A 15,864-nucleotide genomic window follows, 5' to 3' on the forward strand; every position below is an offset into this window, starting at 1 on the left:
ACTCAGTCGAGCAGCTCTTCTTCTTTCTCTCAGTTCTTCCCAGCCCAAACTTTGCAACATTTTTGTAACACTACTCTTTTGTCAGAAATCACCCAGAACAAATCGAGCTGCTTTTCTTTGGATTTTTTCCAGTTCTTGAATCGGGTAATCCTGGTGAGGGTCCCATACACTGGAACCATACTCTAGTTGGGGTCTTACCAGAGACTTATATGCCCTCTCCTTTACATCCTTTCTACAAGCCCTAACCACCCTCATAACCATGTGCAGAGATCTGTACCCTTTATTTACAATCTCATTTATGTGATTACCTCAGTGAAGACCTTTCCTTATATTAACACTTAGATACTTACAATGATCCCCAAAAGGAACTTTCACCCCATCAACACAGTAATTAAAACTGAGAGGACTTTTCCTATTTGTGAAACTCACAACCTGACTTTTAACCCCGTTTATCAACATACCATTTCCTGCTGTCCATTTCACAACATTTTTGAGGTCACGTTGCAGTTGCTCACAACCTTGTAACGTATTTATTACTCTATAGAGAATAACATCATCCGCAAAAAGCCTTACCCCTGATTCCACTTCTTTACTCATATCATTGATATATATATAAGAAAACATAAAGGTCCAATAATACTGCCTTGAGGAATTCCCCTCTTAATTATTACAGGGTCAGATAAAGCTTTGTCTACTCTAATTCTCTGAGATCATACCAACCCATTCATTCACTCTTTTGTTTAGTCCAATCGCACTCATTTTTGCCAGTAGTCTATGTTCCACCCCATCAAATACTTTAGACAGGTCAATCGCGATACAGTCCATTTCACCTCCTAATCCAAGATATCTGCTATATCATGCTGGAATCCTACAAGTTGAGCTTCAGTGGAATAACCTTTGCTAAAACCGAGCTGCCTTCTATCGAACCAGTTATTAATTTCACAAACATGTCTAATATAATCAGAAAGAATGCCTTCCCAAACTTACATACAATGCATGTCAAACTTACTGGCCTGTAATTTTCAGCTTTATGTCTATCACCCTTTCCTTTATACACAGGGGCTACTATAGCAACTCTTCATTCATCTGGTATAGCTCCTCCGACCAAACAATAATCAAGTAAGTACTTCAGATATGGTACTATATCCCAACCCATTGTCTTTAGTTTATCCCCAGAAATGTTATCAATTCCAGCTGCTTTTCTAGTTTTCAACTTTTGTATCTTATTGTAAATGTCATTATCATATGTAAATTTTAATACTTCTTTAGCCTTAGTCTCCTCCTCTATTTGGACATTATCCTTGTAACCAACAGTCTTTACATACTGCTGACTGAATACTTCTGCCTTTTGAAGATCCTCACATACACACTCCCCTTGTTCATTAATTATTCCTGGAATGTCCTTCTTGGAACCTGTTTCTGCCTTAAAATACCTATACGTACCCTTCCATTTTTCACTAAATTTTGTATGAGCGCCAATTATGCTTGCCGTTATGTTAACTTAGCTGACATCTTTGCTAGATTCAATTTCCTAGTAACTTCCTTCAATCTCTCCTTACTTCCATAACCATTTCTAACTCTATTTCTTTCCAGTCTGTACATCCTTCTTAGTCTCTTTATTTTTCTATTATAATAAGGTGGGTCTTTACCATTCCTTACCACCCTTAAAGGTACAAACCTGTTTTCACATTCCTCAGCAGTTGCTTTAAAACCATCCGAGAGTCTGTTTAAATTTTTATTTGCCGTTTTCCACTGATCATAGTTACTTTTTAGAAACTGCCTCATACCTGCTTTATCAACCATATGGTACTGCCTAATAGTCCTTCTTTTAAGACCTTCCTTTCTATCACATTTATTTTTAACTACAACAAAAACAGCTTCATGATCACTAATACCATCTATTACTTCAGTTTCTCTATAGAGTTCATCTGGTTTTACCAGCACCACAACCAGGATATTTTTCCCTCTGGTTGGTTCCATCACTTTCTGAATCACCTGTCCTTCCCATATTAACGTATTTGCCATTTGTTAGTCATGCTTCCTGTCGTTCGCATTTCCTTCCCAATTGACATCTGGTAAATTCAGATCTCCCGCTACAATCACATTCCTTTCCATATCCTTTCCCACATAGCTGATTATTTTATCAAATAATTCTGAATCCATGTCAGTGTTACCCTTTCCCGGTCTATACACTTCAAATATATCAAGTTGCCTGCTATCTTTAGAAATGAGCCTTACACCTAGAATTTCATGTTTCTCATCTTTAACTTTTTCGTAGCTTACAAATTATTCTTTCACGAGAATGAATACTCCCCCTCCCACCATTCCTATCCTATCTCTACGATACCCACTCCAGTTCTGTGAGAAAATTTCTGCTTACATTATATCATTTCTCAGCCATGATTCAACTCCTATTACAATATCTGGTAAATATATATCTATTAATTTACTTAATTCTATTCCTTTCTTTACAGTACTTCTACAGTTCAACACTAACCATTTTATGTCATCCCTACTTGATTTCCACTTCCCTGTTCCCTTATCACCGCTCCCTAGGCCATCCCGTTTTCCCGTTTCTCGCCATTCACTGTATGATAGTCCGTGATTACAAATCCATTGTTGGGAGAGGGATATTCGTCATAACACTCCACACAGAGTTCAGTCTGGTGTAAGGAGTACTGTGCTGCTAGTTCCTGATTCCTGAGTTCAGGGCGGTTTTTCCATGGATTATAGAGATCATTATCTCTACTACTGTAGGTAATGTTAAGAACCTGTAAACAGCGTGTAGATTCACTTGTTAGATTGTGTATTTTTTAAATACAGATGTTTCTAGTTCTGCAAAGAATATTACATGCACAAATTTTCTGGAGATGAGCTTCCTATGTAACTCTGAAAAGACTGTGCCTTTTATATCTTAGGGCAGAGTACAGCGTGCTATTGGGTGTGTCTTCGGGTAGCCGTTAGAATGTTTTTTGGGGAGCGTTTGATGATTTTAGCAGCTACCTGCAGAAAATTAACTTTGGTACTGGTATTATTCATCTTATAAATTAGGAAATCTATTTTCACTCTTTGATATCTTTGATGGTGTGGATCATTACAAATTTCATTGTGATACGTATTGACAGTTGTTGACTTTAATTAACAAAATTGATAGTGTGGATTGTAGAAGAACCCTGAAGAAAAATGCTGACTGCAGTGTTTTAAACGATATTCTGAATAGATCTAAATAGAACTTCTATGAAAAAATTAAGAGAAATAAAAAGTGAAAGTGAATGTTTTTTAAAAAAGGTAGTGATTTCAGAAATGTACTGTATCAATAAAACAACATAGTGGCAACTTGCAATTAATTCCACTTGAAAAGCTTAGTCATTGATCGAACTGTGGTAAGGCCTTAAGATTGCCAATGCAGATAGGTTATTCGACATATTCAAGAAACCTACACAGACTGTTAACAACATTAAATATTATTCGCTTCATCCTGGAGCCAAGAAAAGAGCGGCCTTTTCTTAGCTTAATTCACAGAGCCTTCATTGCCTCATTGTCTGACGAAAATTTTAAGGAAGAAATGCATACAACTTGTGCCATAGCTGTTCAGAGTTGACGTTATGTAAAATTGAAGTCAGTTATTGGCACATAGAAGACTCAGAGTTATTATGAGGATACTGTATATTATTATATATTTTAATTATTATTATTTTACTTTATTGGTGTGAAATACAGCAAATTGTAAAAATGAAGATAAAAACATGATGAAAAGTTTCTCACTGTTGGCCCCTTTTGTAACATATTAAGAGAAGTAAAGAAGAGCAAGGATGATGATGATGATGATGATGATGATGATATCTGGCTATTGCTAGCCTAATGTGGCTCTTGTGAGGTAAACCCTCCATGTATGGGTAGGGTTTCCAGAATTCTGGACCCAACGTGTGGTCATGTTTATATTTCCCAAATTCTGGCAAATTGTTTTTAGGAAAATCATAAATGGTTTATTACTATCTAATTAACGTTGTAACAATGCTATACATGAAGAGACAACCAGCGAATTTAAAACTAATTTCATAACAATAATACAGGATCTCTCATATAAACCCAGACTGAACGCACGGTGTTTGTACTCTGCACTACGGTAGCTCTGGTATGGGAGGTGCGCGCATAGTTCTTGACCTTGCAAGCAGCCTGCACATGTTCAACCTGACAGGCATGAGTCACCAGTCTGAATCTCAGCTGTTAACCTGGTGAGACAGTTATCATTGCAACACCGTATTTTTGTATGTAAAAGTTCTAGTTTCATGTTAATAGTTGTGTGAACAGTCATAACTCTCACTATTGGTGTGCAGAAAATGCTAATGGTGTTCATGAAGTCCCTCGTTATGATAGGAAGATTGGTGTTTGGTGTGCTGTTAATGCAAGATGAATAATTGGGCCTTTTTTTTTTTAGACAGTAAATGCATAGAGGTACCAAGATGACATTTTGATGCCATTCTTCCATCAGTTAACGGAAGAAGAAAATAGCATGGTTGGTTTCAACAAGATTCAGCCCCTGCTCATACAGCAGAAGATTCCCTTCTTACAATCTCACAAGTGTTTGCAGACATAGTGGTCAGTGCTGGACTATTTCCCTCTTGTTCTCCAGATTTAATGGTGTGGGATTTTTACTTGTGGGGTAAACTGAAAGAAAAAATGTATTGAACATATCTTCACACATTGGAGGAACTGAACGAAAACATTACGCAGGAAATCAGAAACATTACTGTGGTAGAACTCACTTGTATCAGCCAGAATGTGGTTACCAGATACAATGCCTGTATAACCCAGGAAGGATGACACAATATCTTTTATAAGGTAAGATTTTATATAAGATTGTATACACTCTTAAAGCAAGGTGGCCGCACACAACATAGGTTCGACTGAGGCAGTTGCTGTAGTGCAGAGTATGAGCACCGTGCATTCGGTCTGAGTTTATAAGAGAGACCCTGTATATTTTACATTGGTAGGCTAATTTGATAAATTTATTTTACCACTCATTGTATCAATTAAGATTCAAGTTCTACTTTTACATCAACATACTTCTAATGAATGTACCTGCTTTAAAAAGAGTTTTTTTTCTTTCTTAGATGAAATCCTAGAAATCTGCATACGAGTATTCTGAATTCACCTCAGTTGGATGAAAGAACGGTGTCAAAATGTCATCTTAGCCCAATTATTCGTCTTGCACTAAAACAGCACACCAAACACCAATCTTCCTATCATAATGAAGGACATCAAATGAAAAGGCGTATGGCTTTTAGTGCCGGGATGTGTCCAAGGACTTCGGCTCGCCAGATGCAGGTTTCTTGATTTGACGCCCGTAGGCGACCTTTGCGTCGTGATGATGAAATGATGATGAAGACGACACATACACCCAGCCCCCGAGCCAGCGGAATTAACCAATTATGGTTAAAATTCCCGACCCTGCCGGGAATCAAACCCGGGACCCCTTTGACCAAAGGCCAGCATGCTAACCATTTAGCCATGGAGCCAGACATAATAAGGGATTTCATAAACACCATTAGGATTTTCTGCACACCAGTAGCTAGAGTTATGACTGTTCACACGACCATTATTCATCTGGAATCCACGCTGCCTGACAAAAAACGTTAAGCACCCAGAAGGAGTGGTCCAGTATTATCCCATTTCGGTATACATGTACACCATTGATGTGTGAGTAAATGATTACAAGGATCTGTAATGTGTAAAACGCCCACCAGAGTGCATTCGTGATGACACCATCCTGTTTAAGTTTCTACCAGTCAACTGCTGTGAGTCAGACAGTTAAGCAAGACATGCTAAGAGGACTACGTACAGTACGAAGCACCCGTGATGCCTCACAGACTCGTTAGACAGCCTATCCACCAATTGACATTATTTGATAGAGGCCACATGGTGGGACCGCACGAGGCTGGTCGGTCATATCGTGTAATTGCCAGGCATGTGGGCCATTTAGATGTCCCAGTGGCCTGATATTGGACTCAATGGGTACATGAGGGCACCTAATCCTGTTGTGCAGGTTGAGGTCAATCAAGAACACCACCCCGAGGGAGGTCCATCGTATGGTGCGCCAAGCATTGCGGGATCCCATAACTTCATCACCTGCTATTCGCGAACATGTACTGGAGACTCTACAACATCCTGCGAGGTTCCGCACAGTGTCTCGTTGACTCGCATCCGCCAGATTGGGGTCCTACTGCCTCATGCGCTGGTTGCCATTGACACCAGAACTCCAGCGCCTGCGTTTGGAGTGGTGCCTTGCCCGGGATGCATGGACAGAAGATGACTGGCATTGCATCATTTTCAGTGATGAGTCCGGCTTCTCCATAACCTCCGATGACCATCGTGTGTGGGTTTGGCGGCATTGAGGGCACAGGGCAGATCCTGCCCATATTGTGGAAAGAGACACAGGCATAATCCCTGGCATGTTGTGGGGAGCCATAGGGTATACATTCAGGTCACCTCTAATAGTGCTTCGACAGGCTTTGACGACATAGCGATATGTCGCTGACATTCTGCGTCGGCACGTCCTACCCCTTATAGCTCAGCACCGTGAGACAGTGTTCCAACAAGATGATGCATGTCCACACACAGCACTTGTGTCTATGGACTGCCTAGGGCATGTTGAGGTCCTCCAGTGGCCAGCAAGATCCCCGGACCTCTCCATCATTGAACATGTGTGGGATGCATTGGAAAGGGACTCCATTCCAGTACTAACCTGCAATATCTGGAGAGACAGCTGCAACAACTGTGGAAGAACTTGCCTCAGGAGAGGATCCAAAGACTGTTTGAGACCATTCCGAAGCACGTAAGGGCATGCATTGCGGCCAGGGGGGTGCAATACCCTACTGACCTTGACACAAGTGTAATAGACTGATATAACTTGAAAACAGTATTCTTTAACCCATGGGTAAATGATGCCAATATCGAGCTTGAATTATTATTATTATTATTATTATTATTATTATTATTATTATTATTATTATTATTATTATTATTATTATTATTATTATTACTTGTGAGGTATGGCTATGAAGTACCTGGAAGACAGTAAATAATATCTAAATTCTCTCCAAATTAATTATGTTTGTAGCCACTTGCATGTTCAGCACAAGATTGACAATCACTACTTCATCAAATAATTTAAGGTTTATGGCATGAATTTCACTGTAAATCCTCAGGTTCTGTAACTTTATTCTTAAAAAGTATATCCACCGACTTGCTTACACTATAAGCTTTTAACAGCTGTGCACTGCTTCCGAGTTCCCATGGGCTTATTAATGTTTCTATGGCCACCAAATGCAATTGAAAATTGTGAATTTCAAACGGTGCGGATAACCTCATCTTCGTTCCCACTTTCATTATTTTTATTTCTCTTTAGAATTGTATATTCCTTTTCTAACTCAGTTGAGAAGACATATCTCCTCTTTGACAACCAACAACAAGAAGAAACCTTATCTACACACACGCGCGCGCGCAAGCACACACACACACACACCAATTATTATAAATACGCTTTGGCCTGGCGTAGCTTGGGTAGCGAAGCAAAGACAAGAGGCATAGTGAACACATTGCAAAGTTATTAGAATACTGTTTTACAGAATATCTCAATATTTGCCAAAGTAGAACAAAATTAAAAAATTATGTACTTTCATGTTAAAAACATTGTGACAGTCTTCATAGTGCATATTATGATGCCATCCAGTAACTGAAATTGAAACTAAGTAATCTTTTTGACCTCTCTCCTGTATCCTGATGTATCCCAAAAAAACAGACACTGTAAATCCTCAGGCTCTGCAACTTTATTCTTAAAAAGTATGTCCTCTTCTTCTCCAACCCAGTCCCACCACATCTTCTCTATGTATATATCTACAATAGCAATAATTATAGCGTAACACGCACTACTTTTCCCTTTTTAAAGCCTCGACAGTACAGACTAGTAGAGTATGATGCGTCGTTGTAATCCATCTTGCAACAATAACATAAGGACTCGGCAAGTTTGAGTCCTCTAGCCTCTCACACTCCAACTCCAAGCACATAACCTACAAGAGGTGTCCCCGTTAAGCTGAGCAACCCAGCGGAAGGTTCGAGTAACCAATCCCAGCGGGAAGCTGGGTCGGCGAGCCTATCAGTGCGGGAGGATCACCAATCCGTCAATGAAGCAGGCGTGGTGATTATGCTTCACATCCTTTAAGTCAAAAGACAATGAGTGACATTAAGGTGAAATTCCTACATTCCGGCGGTAAAATAGCCCCACAATCGGATCTCCGGGTGGGTGCTACTTTGATGTCCCGTGAAAGAGAAACAACCACAGGAAAAATCCAAACCTACCAGCTCTGCACGAACAACTGTCGTTCTCTATTAAGCAATGACAGATTAGAAGAGCTCGAAGATGAACTTGGAAAGATCAACTGGAGCGTAATCGGTCTATCTGAAGTACGCCGTAAAGGAGAAGGGTGTTACCTTTGAATTCTGGTAATTTATTCTATTACTGTGGTGAACCAGAAGGAGGGCTTAATGGAGTAGGATTCCTAATCAACCGACATCTCGTAAACAAGATCTCTGTATTAGAAGGTACTTCAAGTAGAATTGCGCGATTAGTTCTAAAACTCTCGAAGAGATACGAAATGCACATTGTGCAAGCGTATGCGCTCACATCAAGCCACTCAGACGAGGAGTTAGAATTCTTTTATGAGAGTCTACATGAAACCTGTGAGAAGGGGAGTGACCGTCACTTTCAAATAGTAATGGGTGACTTCAATGCGAAGGTTGGAACCTGTAAGACTGGTGAAACTGTTATTGGAAACTATGGGATAGACGAGAGAAATGAGAGAGGGGAGAGATTGGTCCAGTTTGCCGAGTACACCAACATGCGTATAATGAACACATTCTTTAAGAAACACCCAGGGCATAAATGGACATGGAGAAGTCCCAATTTTGAATTCACCAATGAGATCGATTTTGTCCTCTGTAACATCCCTCAAATTATTAAAGATGTATCAGTCCTCAACAGATTCAATACTGGTAGTGACCACCGACTAGTAAGGGCTAGAGCAGAGTTAAACACTAGGGAACATCGACTTAAACTAGTGCAGGAGAAAAAGAAACAAATAAATCTTAAACATCTAGAAGAAAATAAAGAGAAATTCCATCAAGCCCTTCAACAAAGCCTACATGACACAACTGGTGAAAATCTGGCAAAAATGCTAATGGATACGGCTGAAGTAATTGGAGGGTTGAAAAAGTATAACACTTGTGATAAGAAACTCAGTGACGATACCAGGAACCTGCTAAAGAGGAGGAGAGAAATGAAAATTCAGTCTGACTGTGACAAAATACAGTACTCTGAGCTGTGCAAAACCATAAGAAAGAGAATTAAAGCCGACTTAAAGAAATTCAACGAAGATACTCTGAGAACTTGCTTATCTGGAAAAACAAGTTTGAAATCTGCTAAAAGGAAGCTACAGATCGGGAAGAAGCAATTAATTGCATTAGATGGGGACAATGGACGAATTACTGATAGGGAAGAACTTCTTGAGTTCATCAGGAACTTTTATAGCAAGTTGTACGAGAAGGCTGATGATAACCTGTCCTTGCCTGACTTATCCAACATTTCCCAAGTCCCGGAAGTTCTCCCATCTGAGATCAGACATGCTATAAACAGTATGAAAAAAGAATCAGTCGCAGGTAGCGATAACCTTTCAGTTAGCTTTCTCAAACTTGCTGGTGATGAAACTTTAAGCCATTTGGCAAAAATATTCACGTCTTGTCTACACAATGCATTCATCCCTCCATCTTGGAACAGAGCAATGATAATTCTCCTGCACAAAAAAGGGAACATACATGACATCAGAAACTATCGTCCTATTAGCTTGCTTTCTGTCCTTTACAAGGTTTACACCAAGGTACTGACAAATAGAATCAGTTCAACGCTTGATTTTGCCCAACCAATTGAACAAGCAGGTTTCCGCCGAGGTTTTGGAACAATCGACCATATACTCACCCTTCGTGAAGTTATCAGCAGAAGTAATGAATATCAAATGCCGCTCTGTCTAGCCTTTGTGGACTTCGAAAAGGCTTTTGACTCGGTGAGCCACGCTGCTGTTATGCAAGCCTTAGCTGAACACGGCGTCGATGCTGCCTACATAAGAGTTCTCCAGCATATCTACGAAACCTCTTCAGCCTTCGTGAACATCAATGTGCCAACCACGGATTTTCCCATTCAAAGAGGTGTTAAGCAAGGGGACTTCATATCTCCCAAGCTGTTCTCAGCCGTATTAGAAATGGCCATGTCAAAAATCAACTGGCAAAGCACAGGAATCAAAATCAATGGGGAAAAGGCTGAACAATTTAAGGTTTGTAGACGACATTACACTTTTGGCCAACGACATCGATGAACTACAAACTCTAATACAAGATCTTGTCTCAGCCTGTCAAAAAGTGGGACTATCTATGAACCTTTCTAAAACCAAAGTGATGCTTAACAAATGGGCCCCAGCAGGAAAGCTGCATGTGGGAAACACCACATTACAACAGGTCAATGAATTTGTCTATCTTGGGCAACTTGTAAACATGAAAGGGGACTTAAGACCGGAAATCTTCCGACGTATCAAACTAGGATGGCAAGCCTACGGAAGAAATTCTTCAATCTTCAAATCCAACATGCCACCCCACCTAAAGAAGATAGTCATTGACCAGAGTGTTCTCCCCGTACTGACTTAAGGTTGTGAAACCTGGACATTGAGCGAGTTTGTTAAGCAAAAACTCAGAACAACCCAAAGAGCTATGGAACGGTTCATGCTAGGCTTGATGAAGAAAGACAGGAAGAGAGCAGATTACATCAGGTCAGTCACAAAGGTCAGTGACATTTTAGAAAGGGTATTTACCCTAAAATGGCAGTGGGCAGGCCATGTTGCTCGGAGAACTGATGGTAGGTGGACAAAGCTTGTGCTTGAGTGGTGTCCGAAAGATCATCTCAGACCAAGGGGAAGACCACCGGACAGATGGGATAAAGACATCCGGAAGATTACTGGGATCAATTGGCAGAACATCGCTGAGGACCGTCCCAGATGGAGAGACCTCATGAAAACCTACCTTGCTTCGGACTTAGAGGCCACATCGTAAAAACGATTGAATATGGCTGATAATGATAGTGATATACAAAACACAGAGTTGTGGCCTTTCAACCGTCATTTTTACAAAGTACGATTGCATCGTAACCCCAAACTTCAGCCATGGCGCTATGCTCACCAAATGCCATAGGGATTACGAGAAAGGACGGAGAGGGTAAACAAACAGAATATGAGAACATGTACCAAACCCAAAAATAAACTTATCCAGCAAGAAAAGATTCCATTGGGAAGAGAGCTGAAACACACCCACATAAAAAAAGGAACAGGGCCACCGGGGAAATGCAAGAGTTAATTACTGAATGATACACATGTACATTTTAAAATTAAAATTAATAATTAATTTAGAATTATGTATACAAGAATTTTAATTTTGTGGGAATATGAGGAATAATTCAGTAAATGAAATGTGTTTAATGAAGTAGGTAAGTAAAATTTGATGAATAAAGGTTTAGTAAATAAAAAATTGGTGCACTAACATACTAAGTTCAAATCACAGTAATCAAGGATTAATTTGTTTAAAGAATATTATGGTGATTTCATTATTTTAAGTCTCCAAAAAAATATTATCTTGGGTGAATCAACGTAAAAATTTATCGTAGTTCCCAGTGGAGGGATAAACACACGAGAAAAATAATGTTAAACATAGATCAAATGAAACAGCACAATAAAATAAGAGGGTAAGGACTACCCTGAAAATAAACTCAAGAAAACCGACCAAGAAAGATCAATCACAGATCAATAAAACAAACACACAAAATATAAATTAGAAAGATCAATAAACAGGCACATAATATCACATGGATGCAGAAATGAATAGTATTTATCCAAGTACCAAACTCAGCAATCCATCCATATCACTGAGCATTAACACCAATAATGCCCAAGAAAAACAAAAACAAATCAGCGTCCCCACGAGAGAAAAAAAATTCAGGGAACTAAACCGAGAACCACGCATGCAAGCAACATGGAGAGTGGGAATCACAACAATGCAAGATCAAAGAAAGAAATTACACACGTGAAGCACTGCACTAGAACCACGGTAAATCCCCATGTAATTACACTTATTAAAGAAAATATCCCCCTTCTCAGAGTTGTACTAGTACTAATGTGTGTTAAAAATATAATGTAGAATGACAATGTTTAATAGTTAAGATCCCCCAGTAGATTAAAGAATATTATTTTGAAATATTCACAGTAATTATGTCTTGAATGATAACAATAATAAAAATTAGTTAATTAAACATTATTGAAGATAAAGTTTTAGCATCCTAGAGAAATTAATAATAATAATAATAATAATAATAATAATCTTAAGAAGCAGCAGCTGGTGATTACAGAGTTCATGTAAACAAAACGAGGCAAGTTATGGTCCCAAAATAAGGAATTAATAATGAACAAAACCTAAACGGTGAAGGAAGAAAAGATAAAAAACAAAATGTACGAGGGCGATGAATAGCATCTCCCAAAAATATACATGTATAAAATAATAGTTAAACCCAAGCTCAAAACAAATAATTCAAGGAAATCAAGGATAAACAAGCAAAAAGAGAATAAGGCAGAAACCAAAAATTTAGGTAAGTGGAATAAATTTCGAATCTCAGCCCACATTAATTCACATAGAAATTTTAAATCCAACAGATTGGCGCTCAAACAGCGTCACAGAGAGAGGAACACAAAATCATAATTTTGCAACAATCACAGGAAAAATGTGCAGCCCACATGCACCGGCAAACCACACTGCTTATAAACAAATATTAATTTTACATAAGATAATTGTGTAGATCCTACATTTTTGTTAACACTATCCCTCACAGGGATGTTAGAGCAAGTCTTAACCAACTCCTGCCGGTCTGAGCTTCATTTTTACAGTCGGCGGCCGAGACATTACTAGACATGTTTACTCTCCACAGAGTCCAACGACAGACAATCACCACTTCAAGAAAGCGTATACAGGAACATTTGAAACGGGCGAATTACATGCACTCTAGCGGTAGTGTTCGTGCTATCTCATACTAGGGACGAGTAAGCTTTTTCATTATCAGATGGCATGAGAGCCCACAATAAGTCACATGCGTCCCTCAGAAGCCACAACAGATGAGCCGCTCACAAATGATACTAGAGTAGAGGAACACCAGATGCAGAGGAAAGCCTTATGCGAGCAGAATGAAACAAAATCAATGTCCAAATACATCTTGAAATGCAATAAATGTTGATATGCCTTTTAGAGACATAAACTGACTACAGTAGTTTATTCATAGAAAATTTAAGTTCCAATAAGCATGTCCATAACGTTAATTACTTAACACGATACGTACGTGGATACTGCCCTTAAAATACAAACTGTACATACACAATACAGATGTCAGGCAACCCTATATATGGGAAACTGCTTTTTGATATGATGGAGGATAGCGTTGTGTAAAGTGCGTGAGTTGCAGCAATGCTGGGGGCAGCAGAATCGCCCATTCTCTGAATCAAGGGAATTAACAGTTTAACCTCTAGCCCTCCTTTTTTTCTGAACACTCCTGCCTCTCCAGCTCCATTTAAGAATCTGCTCGCAAAGGGATAAGAGACAGCACCAACATATGGACTGCATATTTATAAAAATCAACTAAAGCAAACGAAATAAATATGATGTAAGTATAATTGTGCATTGTATGAATCTTCTCAAAGCACTCACTGGGATGTAATCCAGGCTTTTTCCTACAAGTATTGCAGAAAAACAGTCTCGCGTTTTAATTCAGGTTTACTGTCCATTGCCATATTTAGGATTATGCTTACAAATGCTTTGAATTCAGGAAGAGTAACATCTGTCCACAACCTCCAAATAGACACGTCTGAGGGGTGTAAACCTTTTGAATGGTTACACTAGCATACCGGTTAGTCTCGCGCACAATTTCCTACAATAACTCATCAGTCATGAATAATTGGAAAAGGTCAAGTTCACTCTTAGGTTTAGTCCCTTGCGGTTTTATAACCTGATGTACCTGTGAATGGGGTTTTTTTGAAGTTCAAGTCCGTGGCACGGTATTCCCTCCAGCCATTAGTAGAGGTACCAGCACTGCCATTTAGCATAATTTTCTCAAACTTGCGTGGTCTTCAAAGAATGCCCACAGAGCCTGATTTCAGAGAGATTATAGCTATACATGGTTTGAAATTGTCGTCGAAAGATGGCAGTAGCTTACTGTACCTGTAATTCATGCATGTGTTATCCGACAAAGGAGTTATATAGGGAAGAAAATCATGTCGGGCATTGCCCGACATAGGATCTACGCAGGATATTCTCGTTGTCGGGCATGGCCTGCTACGCGAGTGCTAAGGGTTAAGATTAAAATATCTAGACTCATGGAGTTAGACAGATTTATTGTGGTAAAGTGACTTGAACTCAAAATTCCCCTTTGAAATCGAAAGTGACAGTGACCCACAGTACTTCCATGTACCAAAGTTAAGACTGTTCTCTAGCGAAGCCCAAGTGTTTCTGTGTTGTTTATGTGGATTTCTCTTTGTGGTTTTAGAATATGGAATCGGCAGTCTTAAAAGAAGTTTCAATAAGACTGATGGTTTCTAATGGATAATAATTAATGGTAGGATGTTTTCTGCCATGGGGGAGGAAATCAAGTTGGCTTATCAGAAAGAAAAACAAGGAAATATTTTCTCTCTTTAAAACATTTGTAATATTATTCTTCCTTTTGAAATGCTTTTCCCTTTTAAAGAAGTACTCCTTTTCATTTTTAAAGGCTCCTGCAGCTTTTGGTCTGGTGACATTCCTCATGCACGAGGGATTGGATCGGAATAGCATCAGGCGCCAGTTGATGGCATTTTCAGTCTCAGCCCCACTTCTTGCCCTTGTCACATACTTCTGTATTGGTCAGGTAAGAACATTCCCAGAATTTTGTTTGATCAGTGTTATCATTCTTTTCTATATTGAAATTTTGCATGTTCCTTTGCAAATAACAGGTATTATTTTATGAGGTGCAGTTGTTTAGAGTTAATCTCATTTAAGCCAGTGCTACAGAAATTTCCAAACATCTTACATAAGTGGATGCATAGTTTAAGAATTGTGTTAATTTGATGATAGGAAGAGATGTGTAACATGTATTTTGCAAATTTCTATATATTGGTCCAGTATTTGCCTCCCATTCTCTAGCTCCAGTTTCTATTCACCCAAAATAGACCTTGCCATTCATCTTCAACTATAGGAAATTACTCCACTAACAAAGTTAATGTAGTAAACTCTGAAGGAAATTAGTATTTTAACCAAATTATTAATATGCTCTTGAATATATTGTGCAGGGAAGTATTTGTTTCAGATGACAAAATCATTAGTCTGTTACATATATGAGAGCAGTTGCAAGGTAGGGAATCAGCCTGAAAACTATGGTACGAGGGTTGGGGCAAAAGTCATGGCAACTATTTTTTTTCTTGAAGATACCAGTCCGGTTGGAAAATGTGACACATACAGACGAAAGGACAAGGTGTTAACTACATGTGTGGACAATGAATGGCACTGAAATATTGTAACACACTAATTTATTACGGTAGTATACAGGGCAATATGGCCTTCCCAATGCAAAAGAATGACAACACAGTACAAATAAAGTTGACATGACAAACCTGGGCCTAAAGACCCTCAAAGTAGTCCCCTGCTACTGACACCACACGCTGCCAGTGATGTGCAAGGCGCTGAATACCATCTGCCTCAGCA

The 15,864-nt window shown here is 39.1% G+C and overlaps 1 protein-coding gene across 2 annotated transcripts in view; it reads left to right on the plus strand.

Annotated features, from left to right (window-relative positions):
• Nucleotides 1–15,864, plus strand: part of Zip102B (Zinc/iron regulated transporter-related protein 102B) — a 166,972-nt gene that overhangs the window by 97,815 nt on the left and 53,293 nt on the right. For both annotated transcript variants that reach the window (XR_010858473.2, XM_067135183.2), the window contains exon 6: nucleotides 14,897–15,031. Coding sequence is in view for 1 of the 2 variants with exons in the window: in XM_067135183.2 (XP_066991284.2) it covers nucleotides 14,897–15,031 (135 nt within the window). In the remaining variant the exon portion in view is untranslated. The remainder of the gene's footprint in view (nucleotides 1–14,896; nucleotides 15,032–15,864) is intronic.

This window comes from Anabrus simplex, chromosome 1 (genome assembly GCF_040414725.1).
Source record: "Anabrus simplex isolate iqAnaSimp1 chromosome 1, ASM4041472v1, whole genome shotgun sequence".
Taxonomy (NCBI): Eukaryota; Metazoa; Arthropoda; class Insecta; order Orthoptera; family Tettigoniidae; genus Anabrus; species Anabrus simplex.